This window comes from Pseudopodoces humilis, chromosome 1, assembly GCF_049639895.1.
Source record: "Pseudopodoces humilis isolate 2021_Gansu_Grassland_sample_001 chromosome 1, ASM4963989v1, whole genome shotgun sequence".
Classification (NCBI taxonomy): Eukaryota; Metazoa; Chordata; class Aves; order Passeriformes; family Paridae; genus Pseudopodoces; species Pseudopodoces humilis.
This window is the reverse complement of record NC_142200.1, coordinates 135,603,843-135,626,802: the sequence shown is the minus strand read 5'-3', so window position 1 is coordinate 135,626,802 and position 22,960 is coordinate 135,603,843. Positions and strand designations below refer to the sequence as shown.

Genomic DNA, 22,960 nt, shown 5'->3' with positions numbered 1-22,960 from the left:
GCAAAAATGACACAGAAGATATTCTAGGGCTGAAAGATGATCCTTCAGAAAGATTTCTTGGCAAGAGCCTGGATAAAGCCAAATAGCCTATCTGATAAATTTCCCTAGCACTTGCATTAACCTGATCAGCAATTTGCAGTACTTTATTCCAGAAAATGTATCCTTTTCCTTATGTATTTATTTTGCAGCTGCTGCTGAAGCTGAGCTCAATACACTTCTTACGTGTTTCTTTATTAATGACATTTAAAGATAAAGCTGAAAGCCAAAAGCCCTCAAACTAGGTCATCTTAAGTGTCCCAGTTGCTACAAGTACAACTACAGTCACAGGTTCCTAAAATATCACCCTGACCTGAGCCTCTCAGAGTGGGAAGTCAGTGCTTGGAAGCTAGACTTAATTACAGCAACTAAATACAATGGGTTTGTACAAGATGACACTCTCCAAAATGAATAAATTAATGTTAATACACCTTGTAATCCAGCCTTCCACGTATGATGATACTTACATCCACGTGCATCCAGATTTTGTACTTCTTGCAGATGTCTGCAATAGCTATGAGAGGATCAAACGCCCCATACACTGTTGTCCCAGCTGTGGCACTCACCAGAAAAGGAACAAATCCCTGCAAGAAAGCAGAGAGATGTTATGCATGCTCAGAGTGCTGCAGGCCCCTCATCCCACGGCAGCCCCAGCTCCCCTTGTGCTGCCCCCACAGTGACCCCACAAGTGTTTCCCAGAGGACATCCTTGCTATCTTACACTGGTTTTCTCCACGTTTAGATGCCAGCGATATTATGGTTTCTACCTTAAGGTGGCAGCAAACTTCCAAACCAGTATCCTCCATTTATTAGGGTGCATGAGACAGGTAAGGGTTCAACAGAACAATTCTGCTTCACACCACCTGCCTGAAACAAAAAAACGTCTGCACTGCAGGATGTCACATAAACAAACCTGAACCAGGCACCACAGTGAGAGAAGCATTTCTGGTGGACTGTGCCCTGGGCTACATTGCAATTATCCCAGTGAGTGTCTGGTAACGTGGTGCCCCAGTTTTGTCAGTGGGAACATCGTGTCTGAGGGCGTCTCCTGGGGCAGTGTGGGGCTCACCACCAGCCCCATCCCACACGCACAGCAGGGAGACAGCCCTTCAAAGGTAGAACCTCCACAGAGCCCAGGGACTTTTTCTTGGATTCCCTCTCCTAAATGCCATGCCTCACAGCAGAGCACTCGGCAGCCACCACTTCTGCACTATGAGATCTGGGGTCTGCTAGAATTTATACCAGTATTTAATTTTAATTTCATTTTTAGTTACATTGAGTTCATAAGGAGTACTTAGAGGTCAAGAGTGGCTACTTTTTTTTTTGCAGAACTGGGGTTCAAACCATCAAGAAAGTCCAAACTTTCTTCTGCAACAGTCAGTAGTTTTGTGCGGCACTCTACCGTCATTTTGCCTTACGTTTTTATCTACTGTATTGCTTTTCTTGGAAAAAATCTGCTTTCAATGAAGATTTGTGTTATTAATCAGGTTTTGTTGCAGTGTGTCTAGTAAACATAAATGCCGAAAGCACAGGGCTGTGTTCATTGCATACTTTAATCTGATGTTTTAATTCTAGCATCTCTTAGTGAACGAATACAATAGCGTGTGCACTTTTAGAGATATGTGGATTTTAGTTTACCTTCCATTGATTTGGTGAGTCTATGAAAAGTATTTTCAATGCTTTTGAAATAAAGCATAGAATAAAACAAATTCTCCAAAATTATTACTCTGGTTTTGACAATATTTAGCTGAGAGGCTGCATCATACATAGCCTGATAATATAAAAGAGGAGGATGTTATGCAAAACATCATATAAAAAGAAAGCCAAATAACTCATGGATTATAAAGTAGCTCTAAACATATTTTTCTCAGCAATTCTTGCCTCATTAATTGGCAGGCTACATTTCTAATAAATAAATCAAAACTTAATGGGCAAGCCTGTGTTGTTTAACCAAGGAAAACAAACAACCAGCTTTACCATTCTTTGGGTTTCTGTCTTCTTTGGAAGCAAGAGAGCTGGTAAACTTACTTTCTGTTTGGCTTCAACAATTCTTCTTTCAAGGTCTGATGGGATCATTTTCCCTCTGGAGCAAGAGAGAGTTATATCAGGCATTCGATCTTGAAATCAACTTTTGCTGTTACTTCTTCACTTAAATAGGATACCCAAAGAAGGAGCAAAATTACTTTTTTGCCCAAGAGTTATGCTGCACTGATGGGCATGGAAAGATTCTGTCCATTAGTCTGAGTTGTCAATATATTTGCATCAACATGGTGATGGTAACTGAAGAAGTATGTTGTGGCCACCCCATTAAAGACTGATGCTGCTCCTTGGAGCATCTTGGTCCTGTCTGAAGTTACAGTCCTGGAAATAAGCTTCAGTCTCCCAGGGAGAGGCTCAGCTCGGCATCCCAAGAAATTCACTGGGTTCCAAATCCCATGGTTATCTCTCAGTAGGCACAGAAAATGTCAGCTGAGCTGCATGGCCTTGAGTGGTGCAACTCAGCTGTGCTGTCAGCAGCTGTCTCTGTGTTCCCTTCCCAGGGATGAACTCGTTTCAGGGTGACTTTTCCACAGTTTAGTGAATTACACGTTTGCATTTGCTGGAAGCAGGGTGTGAGAAACTGCCTGTCTAAACTCACTAAATGCACTGTCAGGCTCTTTGCATTGACTGTACTTGCAACACCTCCACTATGAACCATCTCCTTCAGGCTCAGATTCAGTTGTGTATGGCCTGAAGGCTAATTTAGGAAATCCTATAAAGTAACTAGGTGCAAGATAAAACAGAGCTGATACTGAATATTAAGGCCATGGTTTTCTTTGCTTTAGACACAATCAAGTCTATAAAAGAAGAGGCACTATGAATACCAGCACTACAAACATGATAGATTCCCATGTTACAGAAATAAAGTCTTCACTGGCTTTGAATATTGGACATTAACATGGATATAAATTTCTAAAGACTTTTTCAGATTTTTTTTCCACTAGGCCCTCATTTCCTACTGTTATAAAAAAAAGCAACCTTAATTAAAACTCAAAATGAAGTTACATGGAAACTAATAAACCCACTAGTTTTAGTTTCATTTTGCATAAAAACACTTGAACTGTTTTCATGACATTTGGATGCATGTCCTTTTTAAAAATTATTAATTTATTGTAATAAGATGCTATTGGTTTTTTAAGTTTTCATCCTCACATAGCTTACAATAACACGGTATTTATTTTAGTAGAAACGGGTTTGTTTCTGAAACTGCTGAATTTTTTTGCAAAATCTCTCCTGCATATTCAAAGTACTAAAATACTGAAAGAATAACTAAAAATAAAAATCTAAAAATTAACCCTGATTTTTCTTGCAGAAGTACAAAGAAGGTCTAGAGAGTATTCAGCTTCTTGTGAGCTCCTCACAGAGATATGTACATGTTCAGAGAAAAGCAGTAGTAGTCTTATCCTCAAAAACTGTTCCTGGGATCATTAGAGGAATAAAGAAAATAAAACCATGTCAAAAGAGGGCAATGAGTACCTGCTCAAAACATAATTTAGATGCTGATTTTTAATAGTTTCTGATTTAGTGAGCTTGTGCATAGAAACATACACAGAACTGGGCAGATGCTTTCACTGGCCAAATTGTTTTACCAAAGCAAGTGATTATGCAGCCCCAGTCACATCAAGTAGATGCAGGAATTCATGGCCAGGAGAGCCATACCCAAGCAAAGTCAAGGTTTATCATCTAAACAAGGCAAACTAGGCAGGTGTGGGTCAGAATGGGAAAGAGCCACCAGGAACTATACTGAAAACTTCAAAAAGATATCAACGTGCTTCTTCACTCTTCCACAGGCCCACATCTTCACAAAGGGTCTTCTCAACCACATCAGCCCACATCCTGAGCAAACAATCTGCTCTGTCCCTGCTCTGTCTGCTGTGTCCCCATGGTGTCTGTGAGACACACAGGAATCCTGCTGTTTACTTCAGCGTGGGCAGGCCAACCATTGTGGTCTTCACAGAAAACCATCACGCTGAACTTGCACAAGAAGAAAAGGAAGACATGGCTTCATTGATCCACATCCACCTCTAGTGAATAGAAACAACTGGGGATTTGTTTTGATATTTGTTGGCTGTTCTGACGTCATTAAATCCTCTTCAAAGTGTGTTCAGTCTTTTGTTAATAAAGAGATAATAGGTTCATAAGTCAATACACAGGCACTGTGATTAGCACTGTAAATTGCTTACTTGATGCTTGTTTTTTAATGTGGGAGCAGAGTATTTTGATAGCAGCAAAACCTTCCATTTCTGTTAGAGACATAATTAATTCAATACCTTGTAACAATGAGGGACTCAAATAGCATTTGCTATTGGAAAGACTCTCAATAGAAGCAATAAGAATTTTTCTAGTAATTTTTTGTCCCACAAAAAGTGTTTTCCCTAAACCAGAAAATTTTTATCAGAACATGTTGATTTTGTTAATATACATTTTCCTCAAAATGAGTTTTCACAGAGAACTGAACCCTTCTGGTTGGTTGAGTTAAACAAGAAGTTATCTACCACCCTTTTTCAAAGCCTGTGTTGCCTCCTGTGCTGTTGGTTTCCAGGGACCACCATCCTCCTTAGCCTATGTTTCCCACAATGCTGCAAAGACACATCTTCTCTTCACATCCTATCACAAACATGTCCCTATCAAGGGCACTGAGGGAAATGCAATCCAGATGAGAAAGATGGTGGAGGCATAAAGTAATAGAATTATATTAGCAAATGCTCCGAAACATTTTATTCCTATAAAAGGCCCACTTCAGCTCATTTTAATGGATCAAAATGTGAGAGTCTGATTTGATCAAAACAAGCTTCCTCCCGGTTTCTTAGCACAAAATGTAAAGAATGATATTTGTTTGATATTCTGTTTCACATCAGAATGAAAGAAAAAAAATATCAGAAACCTCTGAGAAAAAGAACTTTTAAGATTTTTTATGAACTCCAAAAACAGACACATAAAAAAGCTACTAACAGAGCCAGTTCCTCAAGTGGGATAAATTAGTGTACAGCTGCTGAAGATGATAGTGCTATGACAAATTATACCAACTGCTGACCACATCCTGCACATTCCCTCTGAGGTGAGCACCTGATGATCCTCTGTTATGCACCACAAAAAAAGCTGTATTTGATGTATTTACTTACCTTTCATCACATCTAATCAAAATCACACTATCTGTACCAATACCCAAAGCCGCAGCTCCTTTCTTCACAGAAAAGTGACTCTGAAAAAATACATTTATTATTATTTATTGGTTTTATTATTTATTATCTAATTTAATATAAAACACTACCCTCTTGAAAACCCTTCAGCAAGAAGTCCCACGAGGCATTACTTACATTCATAGCCCTTTTGGAAACTAATCACTGTAATTTGAGGCTTCAAAGCAGGTCACTACAATCAACTAGAGACACAGCTATCACTCTAATCTGGGTTTACTCCTGGAATATTGCATATACAATTGTGGTCAATGCTGGACCTTGATGCATGTCTGCAGCTTCTATTGCTTGCACAGATTCAGCTATGAGTTTGTTTTACTGAAACAAAATAGTCTTCCCTAGAGAATTCATTTAGTTTGTGATGTTCAGAGTAATGTGCTACAATGTTTCTTCTGCCCAAATAATATACTGAGAGAACTGAAAATAGGAAGACTAATTGTGATCTCATGCCAGTGAAAGCCAGTAATAACTCCTACTAACAAACAGAGCTACTAAAGTTTAAAATCAGAATAGGGCTATTATTATTAGTATTAGTATTGTAAGACTATTAGTTAATCTGTATGTATTCCAAAATAGAATATGGGAGTTACATACTGGAGTGCATGTCGGCCTATTTTTCTCTCACTCTTAGGACTTAACTCCCGAGCCAGTACTGGTGTATAATTCTAAATTAAATCCCAGTGATTATGATAATGCAACAGTTTTATATCAAATTATAGCCCAAATAATCTCATTTTGTATTAACTCAAACCCAGCTGTTAACAATATTGTCCAAAGTAATTTTAACTACAGATTATTAAACATTAAAAAAATGGAAATTCTTTAGATACTACACTACCATTAGCTTAGGATGTAACACTATAAAAGAGATACATAAGATAAAAACCTAACAAGGATTTTTAGTGTCCAGAGTGTTAAGGAAGAAAGGAAGACCTAGTTTTCAGATCACAAAGTAAAGAAGTAATCACTACTGCTTTGTCAAGGGAGTATTTGTGAGCAGCAGAGAGCAGTAGGGAAAGAGACTGGCACAATGGTTACACAGGTGGACTTCACTTGAAGGCCACGAGAGCACAGACTGACTGCATACTGAAGGGCTATATACATAATGAACACTTTGAAAGTTACAGTAGTTCTAAACCAACTTAATGAAAGAGGAAGAAGAGTAGAACTGCAACATGTACATCCAACCTCAAAACATCTGTGCTTTAAAAATTGCTCAGGGAGTAGTTTTCATTGAGTCTTGACTTCTATGGTTAAGATCGCTACGCTTAAGAGTTTCCAGTACAGATTCCTTTTCTTCATATGCCTGGATTCTCACCATTTCGGCTGAAATTCTTAACGGTTTCATGATATCTGCTGGCTTTTTCAATAGCCAGAGATTTTGAAAAAGTTCAGATTGCTCTTAAGTCATGTTTCACTGATGATGTATGGACAATTTGAAAGTAATTCCTCAGATAAATATTTTTAATACTACATTTAATTTTTAAATGCACTGAATTAGTACAGCTTTTCCCTGTGGTCTATGGCTGCAGTGTAGGAACAAGGTGTATTGAGCAGCCACTGAATATGTTGCCTAGATGTAAAATCAGTTTTTGAAGTCCTAGCACAGCAAACCACCCCAGTCCCTGAACTAAGCACCCTCTGAAATGTAAACATACACACATTGGACTGACTCTTACATAAACTGACGATAAATGAAATGCATGCTCATCACTTAGATGAGCCACAGGGGATCTGTGCCTATGCTTAAATCTTCTCCTGTCCTTGACTCAGTTCCTTGCAGGTAGCCTAACCAAGCTGACATCATCAAGTATGCTTCCTCTTCATTCTGGGGGAAACAGGCACCTCCAGGCAAGATTCATCCAGCACAAGGGTAGTTTGGAGTGAGTGCTGAATGACATCAGGTGAAGCTTCTTGTCTCTGAACCAAGTGCTGTGGTATCTGCTGTGAGAATGGGAAGTGTACAGCACCTGCAGCCACCAGCTCCAGACACTGCAGATGTTTAACACCCAGACATCATCCAGCCCATTAAGGCGACTTCATCTTGAAGTTTGCTCTGTTGTTTTTTTTTAGCTGGGAGTCACAAGGTGCTAGGAAGTGTTTATACACTGAACATCACAGCTCAGCCATCACACTGACATTTTTCATGGCATATTACTTACTTCACAAAACTGAATTTTTGAACAAATGCATTTCTGTAAGTTTCACTAAATTCAGCGGACTTTTCCCCAGCACAAATGCACTTTACATGAAGGCTTGGATTGTGACCAATCCACAAACCTCCAAACATCAAAGATACAAAAGTCTGTTCCCAACCCTGTGGGCCTCCCTGAGCCCTATGGGGCAGCAGTGCAGCTTTGTGAGAGCAGAGAGAAGAGGCCGTGAAATGGCTATTGGCAGGAGGAGGCTTATAAAAAATTCCCAAGTTTAGGAAAGTATCTTGGAGCTTTGCAAAAATTGAAAACAGAGCAAAAATATTGCCAGCATAATGACAGTTCACTGATATGCTACATGAAGACAGAATTGAATTTATATACTTTAGAAAATTTAATGGTTTTTACTCATGTATTACACAAACTGATGTGCAAATACTGGGTGGTGTAAATATATAAATTCAGGTAGAGATTTAGGAGTGAAGAGTCACAGATACATTTCACTGGGGTTTGAGTCCATGACATTACATTCATTAATTTTGCTCCTTACTCCATACTAGTTAAGAAAGATTTACTGTTGCAATTTGGTTTTCTACTAGAAAACAGAACTATTCAAAGCTCCTTAAAAAAAGAAAAGACAGATTTAAATGGTCTACTATGAGGAAGGAAATTCAGCCCATGTGCTCAAAGGCATCTACTGGAATATGGCCAAGCTCAGCTGCCTTGCTAAGTCTCATGGCACTGCTAAAAGTGCACTGGGGGGAAAAAATGAATGTAGTGCTGATAGCTCAGTTGCCTGAAGGCTTTTTAAAGACTGAAGGGAATTCAGTGGTTAGGAACCAAAACTAGTTTACAGATAAATTGGGAAGAAATACAGAAGTCTGTGCACAGAAGGCCAAATGCAATTACAATTTCTAAACAAACTCTGAATATGAAATGGCTCAATCTGTGTATACAGTCACAGATATATGACTGTTGTCATGTTGTAGGGCAACACCACTGGAATTACTCCAAGCGCTTGAGAGGCTCTGAAAGACCAAGGATGAAAGAAATATAGAAAAAATATAGTTGTAGGACCAAAGAAAACTTTCACAATGACATGTATTAAACTTTGATTTAATATTCCTAAAATGGTGCCAGAAGTTTGGTTGCTTGTGTAATATAATGGTCAACACAGAGAGCTATAAAAGTCAAAGAGATCAAAAGGTTTGCAGAACTAAACCTGATCAGACAGAACTATTCACAGATGATTTAACTGGGCTAACAAGAAAGGACATTAAATGTGACCCCTTTGTAAATACCAGGGCTACAGACTTTTCAGACACACCAAAAAGGGAGCTTGAACACCATCTTTCACAAGTTACACAGATCTGAAGCCTTATGGTGGGAGAACCAGGGAACAAAGGGAGGACAGGCTCAGGCTGCCTGATGCCAGTCCTGAAGGAAAAGCCAGGCTTGGAGACACTGGAATGTTCAGAGCTTCATCACTGGCCTGGGCTTGCAGACAGAGGAGGACACACAGGTGGGAATGGGCTGTCACTTTGGCTTCCTGGCTTCCTCCTTCCCTCTCTTCATGCACTGCAAAGGGTGCATGGAAGACTGCAAATACATACCCAAAAGAGAAGAACCTAATTTCTGTATGGAAAGAAATGTAATAAAATTCAGTGGTGAAGGAGAAGGTATGGATATTAGTGACTAGGAGTGTATAGATGGTCAGAAAAAAACCTGGTGATTCTGAGTCAGGGGAATTTTCCCTTTATCTAAAATTTCAAATGCTGTTAGGTATAGGACTGTTCCCCAGGTAGCCATTTCTACATGGTTAGCTTTGTAAGGTAGAGACAGTGTAAATGTACTACATGTGCAATAATGAATAGGCCCTCTGAAAAATGGAAGAATTAGAATAATTAAAAATGCTATGATGCTGAAAAGTACAGCATTGTTATGCAAAGTGCTTCAATATACAGATGCTTCTATTTTGCTAAATTACTTGCTCATCATCTGGCATGGTTGAAGCTGTCACGAAGAACCATCCTAATGCCATGAGCCCCATAGGGCATGGCTGTTTTTTCAGATTGCTGTTTCTCCTTGCTTACATAAATCCAGAATGGCATGAGCTTTCTGTGGAGGTGGCTTATCAGTAACCAGTTCCCAAATGCTGAGCAAGCTAAGACATCCTGCAGCTGAAACTCCCCCGAGGTCAGTCACTGGCAGCCTGGTGCCCAGGAGATCCAGACCCCTAGCCTCACCCCATCATCTATTCACCAGTAAAGAAGGTGAACACACTTTCTTCTTCACCTTTCCTGGGCTTTAAGCATTGTGCAATTCCTGGATGTGTAGGCTGGGCTATTTCTCTCTTAATAATCTAAAATTGCGTGGCTAGTCCAGGCTTCTTGTTTGGGCTCCCACAAAAGTGGTACCTTTTGGGTACCTCCAGAAGGCATTGATCTTTAAGGCTTTGGCATCTGCTTTAGACTTGAGTTGTCTTCTGCAGATCTTGATCTTTTTTATTAGCCATAAAAAGTGTATAGACTAACTCAGATTAAATGTTTACACTTTAGGTGATTAACGTTAAGCAACACGAATCCTATCTTTATCATCTAATTTCAAGCTACAGCTTCTCCTTCAATTACCTACAAAAAGAGCATACTGTGTCCTATCCAAATTTTAAATACACTCTAATGAGAGATATAGTTGCTATGGTTTCATTTACCTATTGCTGTTCAGTTTTTAAAGTTAATTGTTAGTATCAGGAGAAAAATGAGGATATTAATGTTTCTGAACATTCTAGTATGTATGTCTTTGGCATTTTTGAAACACACAACTTCATGCTGCTTTTCTAATCAGAAAGCCTAATTTGTTTTTTTTTCTAGTGCAGATAGTTTTGCAGCATTGCATGTGATAGGAATGATGCACAAAGTTCAGGAGTATACTGTGGCAGTGTAAAAGCCACAAGGTATTGACCAGATGAAGGATTAGACCCAAATGAGGATTTTCTCCTTTAGGATACATTGCACTAGAACACTACTTTTCTAGAAAATGCTTTGAATACTGCTACTTGAATTAAGTTTTTCCTCGAATAAGACCAAATTTTCACTGTTTCCCCCTGGCTCCAAATACCATAAAATATAATTTTCTAGTTATTATGCAGAAAGTAACGCAAAGAAAAAATGTGATAACCTGTCAGTTTGATTTTGAGTTTCTTTAGGTGGAAACAAATCTAATTCCTACTTACTCTGTATGCCCAGAGTGTAATTTACAGCTTTGTAATCTATGCTACCAAATAGAGAAGAGGACTTCCAGGCTCCTCAAATCCTTCTCTGGAAGCAGCACCTCACACAACACCCTTTGGACTGCCTCTGGCAGGCAGCAGTTCTGCAGAGTATCTCCTAAATTATAGGGACAGAGGGTAACACTATGTATAATGGAAATGGTAGACTAGAGATCAGATTTTCATTCATTCTACACATAAACAGATCCAAAATTTTCCATAGCCTGTGTGAAATTGTCTATCAAGCTACAGACAAGAAGTCACTTTTTAATTTCCTTCTGCATCAGCACCAAGAAGCTTCATAGTAGGCTTCTGAAACTGTTCCGATAAAAACTTCCCAAAGCCACTCTACTCCCACAGATACTGGAATCATTTGATTCCTGCAACTAATGGGGCTTATCCACAAAGGGAAAGCAGCATGCACAAAGCTGAAGAGGTGATTTACTTCTAACTGCCTCCTCTGATCTAGCTGCTGTGTGGATGCTAGATGCACTATTGCTCCCCTACCAGCCCAGACAAGCCACCTCTCCCAGTGCTCACCCAGAGGATGAGGCTTCTCCAAGTGTGTCCAACTGTCTACAAAGCTGACACCTGAATAGACAAGAGACCTCCCCTTCAGGCAGTACATGCCAGAGCTGCACTGGTAGTGAAGTCTTCAGCAGCATCTATTTCAACACAAGAACAGTGCAGATGGAGAGATGCCAGAGGCAAGGAGAGCCTCTTCTGTGTCCTCTGTGGTCTCTAACTTGGTGAAAAGGTCCCTTAGTGCCAGATCAGACTCAATCACCTGCCAGTTCTTAACTCTGCATTTTGTTTTCTAAACCTAAAACAAGGAATAGTGTTGATATTCCTTCACTGAGCACCTGACAAGCTATTCCTTCTTAGGGGGCTTCTAGATGAGTGGGAAAGTAAGAAAGCTGTTGTGAACTACATGAGAACAGTCTTGCTGGGTTGGAGAACAGAGTCTAAGATGAAAAAAAAAAGATCTGTCTTTCCAATTATGACCAGACTTTTTTTTTCATTCTCTGAATTGTGGATTAAGCCCATACAATCCCTAATTAATCAAATCCACAGAAATTCTGCAACTTTAGCTCTTTAAGGTATTTTCTACTATCAATGAAAAGGGCCAAAGGGTGTTTTGTGACTTGAACCCACCTAGTTGTCTACAGCTTAACTTCCCATTTGCACACTTTTCCTCCTCAGGGCAGCATGACTCTGTCTTTTTGCCTGCTAGTGGTAATCCCTGCTCCATAATATTTCCAGCTACTACTGGATACTCTTTAAGACAGTGGTGGTTGGGCAGGTCAAAATTGCAATAAGGAATGGGTTAAAATTTAACAGGTCTTTCCTCGTAGACAAATGGAACAACTAAAATATTCTGAGAAGGCAGAATATCCCTTTCAGCAGCTTTCTCCATGCTGAAAAAGGGATGGACTCCTCTGAAGAGTTACAGCAGCCTAAAGCTGATACGCTGGAACACAGGAGGAGGCCTTCACTTTATATTTTTCATTGTGTTTGAAATGATAGACTGAGACAGGTTTTTACAACTGGCATCCATCACTTTTTCCCCTCTGAGTCAAGGTCTCTTGCATCATGTGCAGTCCAGAACAACTGCCCTGAAGGACATCACTGCTCCTGCACCCGTGCAAATGAAAGAAGACTGATGATGTCCTGATGAATAGAGGACTAAATTAAATCCTGAGTGCAAGTGCATCTCAGTGAAATTAAACCCGAGGAAAACCCACCCAAGTAGTTGCAGGGTATTTCGCCACCACTGATGAAACAGAAACAAACAGAAGCAGAGTGTGCCAAGTTGTGGTTTGGGAAAGATTTGCTGTCTGGGAACATGCACAGCTGGAATGATCACATAACCTATTTTAGGCACCAAATGTAGATTGCCTATATGAGGAAGCTCTTTATGGTCAGTGCACAGAAGTAGGTGAAACCCTCCCAAAGGTGAACATTTAAATTAAGGAATATTTAGGTTCCTAATTTGGATGCTCTGAGTTTCTCTCCAGAGGTGCTTCTCTTCACTGGTTGTACAGAGTGAGGCTCCTAATTGTGGAACATGATGCACTCCTAAATTAGGGAGGTAATTACTCAAAAGCTGTGAATTACTCCTCCCTTCCCTTCTCCCCCACTGGCAGCTGAACCTATCATGGCATCAGACTGAGCCAGATTCTGATTACAGTAGTAGTGGTGGCAACTGTGACACAACTTCATTCATTTATAGTACAGGAAGCTCTAGACTGGTAGTAATGAAAACACAGTCTTATCTGGGAGGCTAAAATTCTTTATTGAGAATTGCTGATATTGAAATCTTTGCATCTGACCAAAAATTTCAAAACCAAAATCTCTGAGTTTCTAAACACATACAGTTACTTTTAACTTTGTTTACCCTCACACCATGCATGCAGATCATGGGGAAATGATACTATGGATCTGCTGCTCCAGCTAGATCCCTTCAAATCTATTGGGCCTGAATTCTCAAAAAGCCAGCTGAAGTCATCACAAAGCCTCTATCACTGATTTTTGAGTGGTCTTGGGAATCTGGAGAGGGCCCAGCTGACTGGAAGCTGGGGAACATCATCCCAATTTCCAAGAAGGGCAAGAAGGAGGACCCCAGAAACTACAGGCCTGTTAGTTTCACTTCAGTATTCACAGAAAAGATTATTCTGGAAAGTACTGAAACACACGACTTGGACAACAATGCGGTTATTGATCAGAGCCAGCAGGGCTTCATGAGGCAAAGTCCTGCTTGTCAAACCTGATTTCCTTCTACCACAGGGTAACCCACTGAGCTGATCTAGGAAAGCCAGCAGATGTAACCATTTTGGACCTCAGCAAAGCTTTTGATACTGTCTCTCACAGCGTCCTGGACAAAGCATCCAGCTCACAGCTGGATAACCCTGTTACACCATGGGTGAGCAACTGGATCCAGGTTGGGCACAAAGGGTTACAGTAAATGGGGTGACATCTAGCTGGTGACCTGTCACAATCAGGGCTCCTACAGGACTCCATCCTCACCCCCGTGCTCTTTAACACCTTCATTAATGACACAGACACAGGACTGGAAGGGATACTAGGTAAGTGTGCTGATGACGCTAAACTGGGGAGAGCTATCAACTCCCTCAAGGGCAGAGAGGACCTGCAGAGAGACCTTGAAAAATTAAGAGGACTGGGCAATCACCAACCATATGAAGTTCTACAAGGGCAAGAACCAGATTCTGCACCTGGAGATGGAGCATGGTTGTATGTAGAGAATGGGAAATGAGAGGCGGGAGAGCAGTGCCATGTAAAGGGACCTGGGGGTCCTAGGGGGCATCAGGCACAGCATGGCCAGCTGGGCAAAGGAGGGGATTGTCCCACTCTGCTCTGAGCTGGGACAGCCTCACCCTGAGGCCTGTGTGCAGTTTTGGGTGCCACAACATAAAAAGACATTGAGCTGTCAGAGGGTGTCCAAGGAAAGCCCCAAGGATGGTGAAGGGTCTGGAGGGTAAGCTGTATGAGGAGTCACTGAGGTCACTTGGTCTGTTCAGCCTGGATGAGACTGAGGGGAGACCTTGCTGTGGTCTTCAACAGCCTCATCAGGGGAGGCAGAGGGGCAGGTACTGATCTCTTCACTCTTGTGATCAGCGACAGGCCACTAGAGAAGGCACAAAGCTGAGTCAAGGGAGGCTCAAGTTTAATATCTGGAAAAGATCCTTCACCCAGAAAGTGGTTGAGCACTGTAACAGGCTTTCCAGTGAGGTGATCACCAGCACCAAGCCTGACAGTTCAAGAAGCTTTTGGACAATTCTCTCAGGCACATGGTGTGATTATTGATTGGGGTGTCCTGCACAGGGCCAGGAAATGGACTTGATCCTGATGGATCCCTACCAACTCAGGGTGTTCTATGATTCTACAGTCTGCTTGTTCCTTGGCCATTGTCATTCAAGAGCATCCAACTTGACAGAGAGAAACCTCAGTCAAGGCAAGGACTCTAAAAGTAGGTAGATCATCAGAATGATGTGATAAATGAGACAAAGGACATTTGCATATCTTGAGTCTGTTCAGGTCCTGCATGACACTTTATACCTTAAAGAAGATTGTATTTCTAGGCCTCTGTAACTTCTGTAAGAGTTTCTGCTATTTTGAGGGTTAAACCATGATCTCATATCCCTTGGGCAATTAAGGGTTAAAGGGTCCTGTCTTTACATGGTGAAGTTTTTTAACTTCTCTAGAAGATGAGAATACACTTTTTATAAAGCTTGATTGAGGAAGGGACAAAACTGCAATTTCAAGATATTTTTGAAATTTAATGGATTTCAGATGCTGTCCTATGAATTCTCTAGTATATTTGATTTTTGAATGTTTTATTTGCTAAGGGAACTGCTTCTTCCCTGGCATGAAAACACAATTATTAAAGCTCATTTCATTATTTTGAGACTGATAGCACAATTTGGGTCATTGTTTAACACTCCATTGCTATGAAAACAGTTAAATTCTCTAATGATTAATAGGATTTGTTACTTTAAATAATCATGCTGAACCTTATTTGCACGACTTAGGCTTGTTACTTCCATATGAATAATGTATTTCTAGCTGTACATCTAGCTTTGAGAAGTTGTTACTCATCTGCAGACTGTCCTCTTTCACTGCTATGGGGACAATAATTCTGCAATGTGGAGCCCACAGCTGTGTATCACATCTCATCCCATCCTACTGTTATGAAAGGCATCCTCTGAGAGATTTCCTCCTGCACTTTTGTGATCAATTTTTAGGGTGTTTTGTTCTTCACACTTGCACAGAATGGACACAATTCTATGGTAAGTCAAAATAGGCACCAGGAGGACATTGTTACCTAACACGGACAGTATCCTGCTAAGCCTCACCCACAAATAAGTCCTTTCTGGCTGAGCCCACACAGCTGGAGAGAAATTTAGAAGTGGACAATGAAGCCTGAGAACAGCTCACAGCCCCTCCTGGGGATAACCATTCCTCTTTCCTTTCCTCCTGCACCCACATTCTTCACTCTAAGATGCAAGGAGTTTTAAATGGTAAAGCCAAAAACAACACCCCAACAGAGACTTCTGTATGGCTGTACAAAGAACAAAGAACTCCCTCACGAGGACTACTCCTGTTTCTCTTGTGGCCACCTCCCCTCATCGCCGGCACTGCCAGGTCTCAGCAGTGCCTGTGATGAACCCCCCTGTGCTGAAGCTTTTGCTCACAGGCAGAAACTCACAGCGAAGCCCACTTGCCCATCAAATACTGCAGCTGCTCTGCCGTACACACACACACAGAGCATTGCCATATGACTGTCTTCATGTATGTTATCACCTTCTCATTAAATATCAGCAGGAGTGGTTTCAGATGGAAAGATTTTGACTCAAAAGGATTTTCTGTTGCCCCAGAATGACTCAAATAGATGACATTCCTGGCAGAAAGTGCTGAAGCCAAATGACGAGCTCTCCTCCTTTGATGTGGTCCTTACCACTCACATCAACATTTATATAGACACAAGTAAGAGCAAATAAATGGCAGTGGTTTGTAGAGACTGCTCTGCCTGGATTTCAGCCACAAAGAAGTGCAGAGATCATCCCTCTACAGATCAAAAAATCAAGCCTCTTCCCATGTTCTTATTCCCAGTGAAGGAGTAACAGAAATGAAGACAGTTGTCAACAAATTCCTGTTCAGCTATTTTCTTCATCATAGATTCACACAAGCAGATGTAACAGATAGGAAAAAAACAGAAACACATACATGTTCTGATGTGAAGGCAACCAGTCTGGGAATAGCTGCCATTCCTTTTTCTTTAACTTCTGGGAACATCTTGAAACGTGCAATCAACATAGCATACATGTTAGATATGGCACCACCTGGAGTCCACAGTAATATGCTGTTACTTTTTCTATTCATTGTAGTATCATTTCAGAACAAACAAATCTTGCTATAGGTTTTCTAACTGTAATGCTTATGCCTCTGCCTCATGGCAGAAACACAGATTCTTCTTCCTGATGCTTCTCACAACTGGTCTGTGTAATAACAAGATCCACTACACACAAATAACAGTTTATGCAAAAAGTACCACTGCAAAAAATGACTGGTGCTTCCTTTCACCCTCATTCGCACTACCATATCTCCTTCAGTCCCTGGTCTTAGCTTTCCATGTGTCATCAACACATAATCCCCAAATGATTCCATCTTCTAAGCAGATGCCCCTACAAGGCAACTTCCCAAGGGATTTCCAAGTGCCACATAATGTGTGCTCTCCCTTTCTAAATGAGGGTGGTGTTTTATGCCCCAGCTTTCAGCAAACCCATCCACTGAGACCCAAAAGCCATTATCTTCTGCATAACTGGGGTGGAAGGAAGGAAGGAAGGAAGAGAAAGGAAAAAAGGGTCAATCTAACAAATATTTTTCATTTTAACCGTCCTCTGATGGGAACAAGGGGAGAAGGTTAAGTGTCCCTAACACCTGCCTTACAATCACTGGCAAACATTCACCTAAAACAGCCATGTCAAGATGGGTATTTAACCCATTTCAAGATGGGTATCAGATCTACAGCTCTGCAGTGGTCTGTTTTTCCTTTTTGAGATCTTTTACAAACTGAGTCTCTTTGTCTACAGTGGAGCAATGTTTGGCTTTATATTAATGTTGCATGAGCACTATGGGAATATAATGCAGTACCTGAGGTAGAAGCTGAGAACTTTTACATTTGTATGTACACAAACACACACACAGACAGACATGAAATCCATCAGGTTTATCCTGTATATATATATATATATATATATATATATATAATATAGGTATATATATATCCACAGAGATTGATTATATATCCATGTTTATGCACATGTATTTATGTAAAGCAAAGGTTTCGAATGAACAGGTTGAAATGCTGGTGAGGCAGAGTTCAACTACTACAACATTCATCCATCTAAAAATGGAGTGAAGAGCTCAAGATACGCACAAGACGTGCACCTCCAGAGGATGGTTCAGCTCATCCTACGGCAGCTGTCTGTGGTAGGCGGAACTTGCCCTGCAGACGCATCCCCCACTCTCCCTCAAATACACAGGAGCTGCTGTAACTAGCCCAGGGTAGACACCCAATGCTTGGCCAGCCAAAGTGAGATAAAATCCCCCCTTTGAACAGATGAAGGAAGCACTGCTGGATATCTCTGCTGGAAAATTTAACACTGTTTTGACTTTTGTAAGATTTGTTTTAATCTCACTGGAGATGTATACTGTTCCACAGCCCCCACAAGCTGTGCCCTTCATTTCTAATCAGTATCCTAGCTCTGTTCTTGCAGTGAGGCTGCCCTACTGTGGGCTTTCCCTGACCTCACTGGCCCTTCTGTGAATCCAAGGGAAAATGCCACAGGAAAACGGCACTGCTGGCACACAGGTTGGTACAGATTGGAGTTTTTCTTCCCCTTTCAACTATCTTGAGAGATATGAGCATATTTCTACACCTCTCTTCAGAAATTAAAAAACAAGAAATGGAGAGATTAAGAGGAAATGCTCAGGTATCTGTCCCTAAAAAATGTAGATGCCATGCAAGAACTACTATTGATGATAGAGGTGACTAATCTATGTTGAAGTAATTTGGCCTATCTTGTTCAAAGTAATTGGCTCAGTGTCAAAAGAATAGACTGAAATGTTAAGTTTCTTCAATACCAGGGTTTCCTATTAGTATTTACTACTCAGTCATTAACCTTATTAATAAGCCTGCATTTTGCTTTTAATTTCATAATTGCATTCACATCCACAGTTAATTTCAGCTAAAAAAACACACCTACAGAATTTGGAGAAAATAATCAGACTTTTATGCTTCACATGTATTGATATGTGTTGCATTTGTTGCAGAGAATGCAGAGAGAAAGAACCTTTTCTTTGCAGCAGTAAGGTCTTCAGCTAAAGCCATGAAGTGAGAAGACAGCACAGAAATTATTTTGATTATTGCCTAAAAAGCAGAACCTGCACACTGAATATTGCTGCCTTAAGAGAGAAAATTACAATTCACTTTGCACAGACCAGAAATTGCAGAGAAAGAAAGAATGAGAGGGGGCAGCCCTACAAATGCCAGCGCAGGTAGATGCCTGCCAGAGACCCTGTCCCCACACAGGCTTCCGCTTGATGAAGTGAGCTCTGACACACCAGCAACACCCTGGCCCCATGCCAAGCAGCACTTCTGCAGCCCTGGCAGGGCCAGCAGTTCCTCCTGAGGCACACACCTTTCCTGACTCACACTGTCTCTACCTAGGTTTGCCAGACTCAGGCAGATCTGGCACATGCACTTGAGCCTTTCACCCAGCCTGGTGCCACACCCAGCCCTGCCCTCCGGAGCTGGCTGGACAGCACTGCTATTGCTCTTCGCTCACCGTGCAGGTCCCTGACCAGCCCAGTGGGAAGGTGAGGAACTAAGAGCAGCTGTACCAAGTCAGGTCAGCGTTGGTAACCAACCACTGGGCAGTTGGTCCTGGGCTCACAATACACACTTAGATGCCTGGTGTGATGGAGGCCAAGGTACTCAGGGGAACCTCTAAGCACCACAATAAAAGCTGTCAGAGCTTTTGCTCTCAGTGCTTTTTGAGTAAGAACTCATGAAAAAGCAATTTCAATTCTTCTCATCTATTTTTCTAAATCTGTGGAAAGAGACAGAAAAAACTCCCACACCACTTCCACCATGTACATTCAGATGTGAGAAGCTGAAGATGAGCCTTGCCTGACCTTCATGGGCTCAGAGAGCTGAATGTCCTAGGCTGTTATCAGTGAGGCCTTTCCTCTACTCAAGAGTGCACTCTTTCTCTCTCCATTAGGTCAACCAACTTCCCCTCCAGAAAGGCTCCTTCTACAATAGCTAACAGTCTGTTCTCTTTTGACAAGCCAAGATATACCCAATTCTTTCAGTATTTCTCAATTTTGTAAGATAGGCCAAAATTTTTCAGCAATGAAATTAAAGAGTCAGAGAAGAGGTGACAAAGAGTATAAATCAAAAGACTAAGTGGAATGATTAAAAAAAAGAAAAAAAAGTTTTAACAATGTTTGTCAATGATTTCCCTACACTAACTTTTTTGCCTTACCTACTTGCCCTGAAGGAACCAGGTTTCTAAGCTTTTAAGCACTCAGATTAACTAGCCCCACAAGTACCCCACTGAGTAAAACAGGTCAGCTTCACATGGAAAGCTAACAGCATACTCTAATGCTGGCAGGATCTTACTGACTCTACTAAAATTGCTGGAAGGGATGCTATGTCTTTCCCTGTTTCCTCCTATTTCCCCTGCGGTGATGGAGAGCTTTGTTGTGTTTCTTCCCTCCGTTATTAACACAACAGTCTTTCTATTTCATGGAATCCATAAGAAGTGGGGGCAAAGCAACACTGCAAGGCAAATGTCTCTTCTCATTATGCTTCCATGTGCCATTACAGCTGCTAATCATGCAGTGCAATTTGCTCAAACAGACCCTCATAATCACATCCCTGAAATTCATAAACATGCAATACTTTATCTCAAAGAGGCCACTGGTGTTTACTAGCAAGTGTCCTCTCTAACATGCATATTTAATTATATTTACTCTTCAGTTACAGGGGATGTCATATACCACAGTCTGAAAAATAGAGAAAGCTTGAAATGTCATGTACCAGGTGAAAATATCCCATCGCCACAGCCCCCTGGCCAGCCAACCATCTCTCTCATTTTCCTTAGTGTGACATATTCCAAAAGTACAAACACTGGAGCAATTTCATAGGTGAACCTGAAATGTAGTAATGTCCATATTTAATGCTTTCATCTACAACACTAACACATCTTTTTCCAATATTACATTACATTATAGCCACAATATACTGTATGTTATACTAGGTAGAGTTCTGTTTCACAATGCTTTTCACAGTCTTCCTTCTGATTTGACATCAAATGTCTAGAAGGAGAAATGCAGGGAGTGCTTGAGAATCCATTTCCACCCACTTCAGTGAATATAATCTTGTCCACCTCTTCCAGGTTCAAGGCTTTGCCCTTTATCCAAGAGATGCTGGGCACAGCCCCTTTGCCTTGCACAAACCCGTGTACATGTCTAGAGGCACATGTCAGCAGTCCTATTCATAATGGCCAGACAGTGCGTGAAGCTAAGCAAGTACACAGAAATGCTTCCTGATCCCAAAGTGAAAAAAAACCCGCACTTTAAATTCTGCATTTCTTTCTTAAAGAAAGCAATGGCTTTGCCTACTCTGGGTATGGATTGTACATAACCCCTCTACATGAATGCAACTGCTCATTCAGCACCCCTTGCATTCTATGTATTTATGCAGGCAAAATGCTAATCTGTATATATTTTTTGTATCCTTTTGGGAGGTAGCACAACCAACACCATATCACAATGATGAAATTTTAAAAATAACAGCCTACAAGACGACGTTGAAAGTGTTTCTATAAATAACTGTTGTAACCATTTAAAAAGCAGGTAATTTTTTGCCTAGCAATTTTAACATAAAATTATTCTTTCACTCAGATACAGCAACTAGTATTTTAGAGAGTAACTGTGAAATTATATTAAATATCTATATATTAAATAAAAAATCTTCTACTTACATATTAGTATTTGCTGCTGATGTTAGCCAGTCTGCCGCCAATCCAACCATGTCCAATCCAGTTGAAAGTTGATTAAAATATCTAGGGTGCCCTGCATAAGATGGAAAATGTTATCAAAAGGCTGATGACTCTGAATGAAACTATTCAGTGCTGAACAGTGTATTTACCTCCATATTTCTATAGAGAATGAAGCTCTTTCAAGGTATGAAACAAAGCAAACGGCAGTAAACACATTTCTTGAAAAAGGCAGGATAATTTCTCTTCTTTCTCATTCCAAAGTCAGTAAAATCAGAGTAATTATACTCAGGGCAGAATAATGAATTCCAACATTCCCTATTATCCTTTCAATATGCCTTGAAAATTAGCACATTGCTGCCTCACAAAAATAGCTGTTTGCTCCCGTTAGTGTGTCACATGTTGTCACTGGATATGGTTTTGCCTGACTAGGTTTGAAAGGCACACATGAGACACCATCTGAAAAGCTTGCCAGGACATATAACATCAGTGATGAATGGCTAATGATTGTAATAGACAGGGCGAAATGAGAAAATGGAGTATTTTGGTGACTGCTTTGCACATGACTCAATAGATGATGATTGTACGAAGATGGCAGGGAAGGTGGTGGTCCTTGTAATTTCTTCACTGTCAGAGTGCAATTACAAATAGCCTGGCTACTTGCAATTGTGATTTTAATCAAACGCCACAAAAACCAGCACTGCTGCCCCAGCAAAATGATTCACAGGACTACATTCAGTGAACTGTAAGTCTCTTTACTTGGTTAATCTAATTGACTGCTGTTTTTTTTTCTAAAATCCTCCTAGAGATTTTCCTTAAAAACGTGCCTAGAGCCATTAAACACGGGAAGCATTAAAATTCCATTTTTTCTAGTTACTTCCCACAAACCCCTGATAAGTGGCATAATTACTGGTACAAATTATGGATGGTCCACAATTACTTAAATGCCATCCAACTCAAAGGAAGGCAGCCTGTGCTTGGAAAACACCTGTCCTGACCCTTAGACGATGTACTGTTATTGCCATCAGAGAAAACAAAAGATAGAGCAAGATGATTGAGGAAATGCAAACCCAGCACTGAGAGAAAACTTATCTTCGGTCTCCTGTGGCCTCTTATCAGGCATGGACACATGGCTGGCAGAGCAGCATGGGGAATTGCTCCCCAGCTCCCACCCTGCAGCACACAAAGGCAGAGTAATCAAGCTGAGCAGGCAGACCAGAGCTGAGGATACGGGGCAGGGGAAAAACATGCAAATTCCACTTGCCTGTGCCCTTAACCTGAGACCAGCTCTGTGCAATTGCCATCCAGCCTGATAGCATTTTGCATGGAGCTTCCCCCTCTCACTGACAGGAATTGCCACCCTTCCCTGGTCTGCGCTGCCAAAGACAGACGGCCAAAGCCCCTGAGCGCTGAGGAACGATGCTCAGACCCAGCAGAATGAACTGGATTTTTCTCCCTGCTCTTCACACTCTTGAGTGGGGTTGGTGGACCTAAGACACACGCACCCCATCACCACCACCACAGCCTCAGCCATCCTGCTCCAGGGCCTCTGCCTGCAGAACACTGCACCTCCCCTGACAGAGGGATTTTGAAGGAGATTTCCATATTTATAGCTTAGGTTCTACATCACAGCTGGATGACAAACTTCACCTGAAAGCAACAGAAAATTAAAGCTAAA

General features: G+C 41.1%; 1 protein-coding gene across 2 annotated transcripts in view; it reads right to left on the bottom strand.

Moving 5' to 3' along the window:
• GAD2 (glutamate decarboxylase 2) overlaps window positions 1–22,960 on the bottom strand; it is a 41,244-nt gene that overhangs the window by 13,056 nt on the left and 5,228 nt on the right. The window contains exons 5-10 of one of the 2 annotated variants that reach the window (XM_005518733.3): window positions 21,268–21,358; window positions 20,322–20,434; window positions 16,439–16,554; window positions 5,198–5,277; window positions 2,064–2,118; window positions 504–620 (exon numbers count right to left, since the gene is read on the bottom strand). In XM_005518733.3, the coding sequence (XP_005518790.1) occupies window positions 504–620; window positions 2,064–2,118; window positions 5,198–5,277; window positions 16,439–16,554; window positions 20,322–20,434; window positions 21,268–21,358 (572 nt within the window). Of the gene's footprint in view, window positions 1–503; window positions 621–2,063; window positions 2,119–5,197; window positions 5,278–16,438; window positions 16,555–20,321; window positions 20,435–21,267; window positions 21,359–22,960 lie in introns of those variants that run through there. The other variant, XM_088051230.1, reaches the window with a different exon arrangement.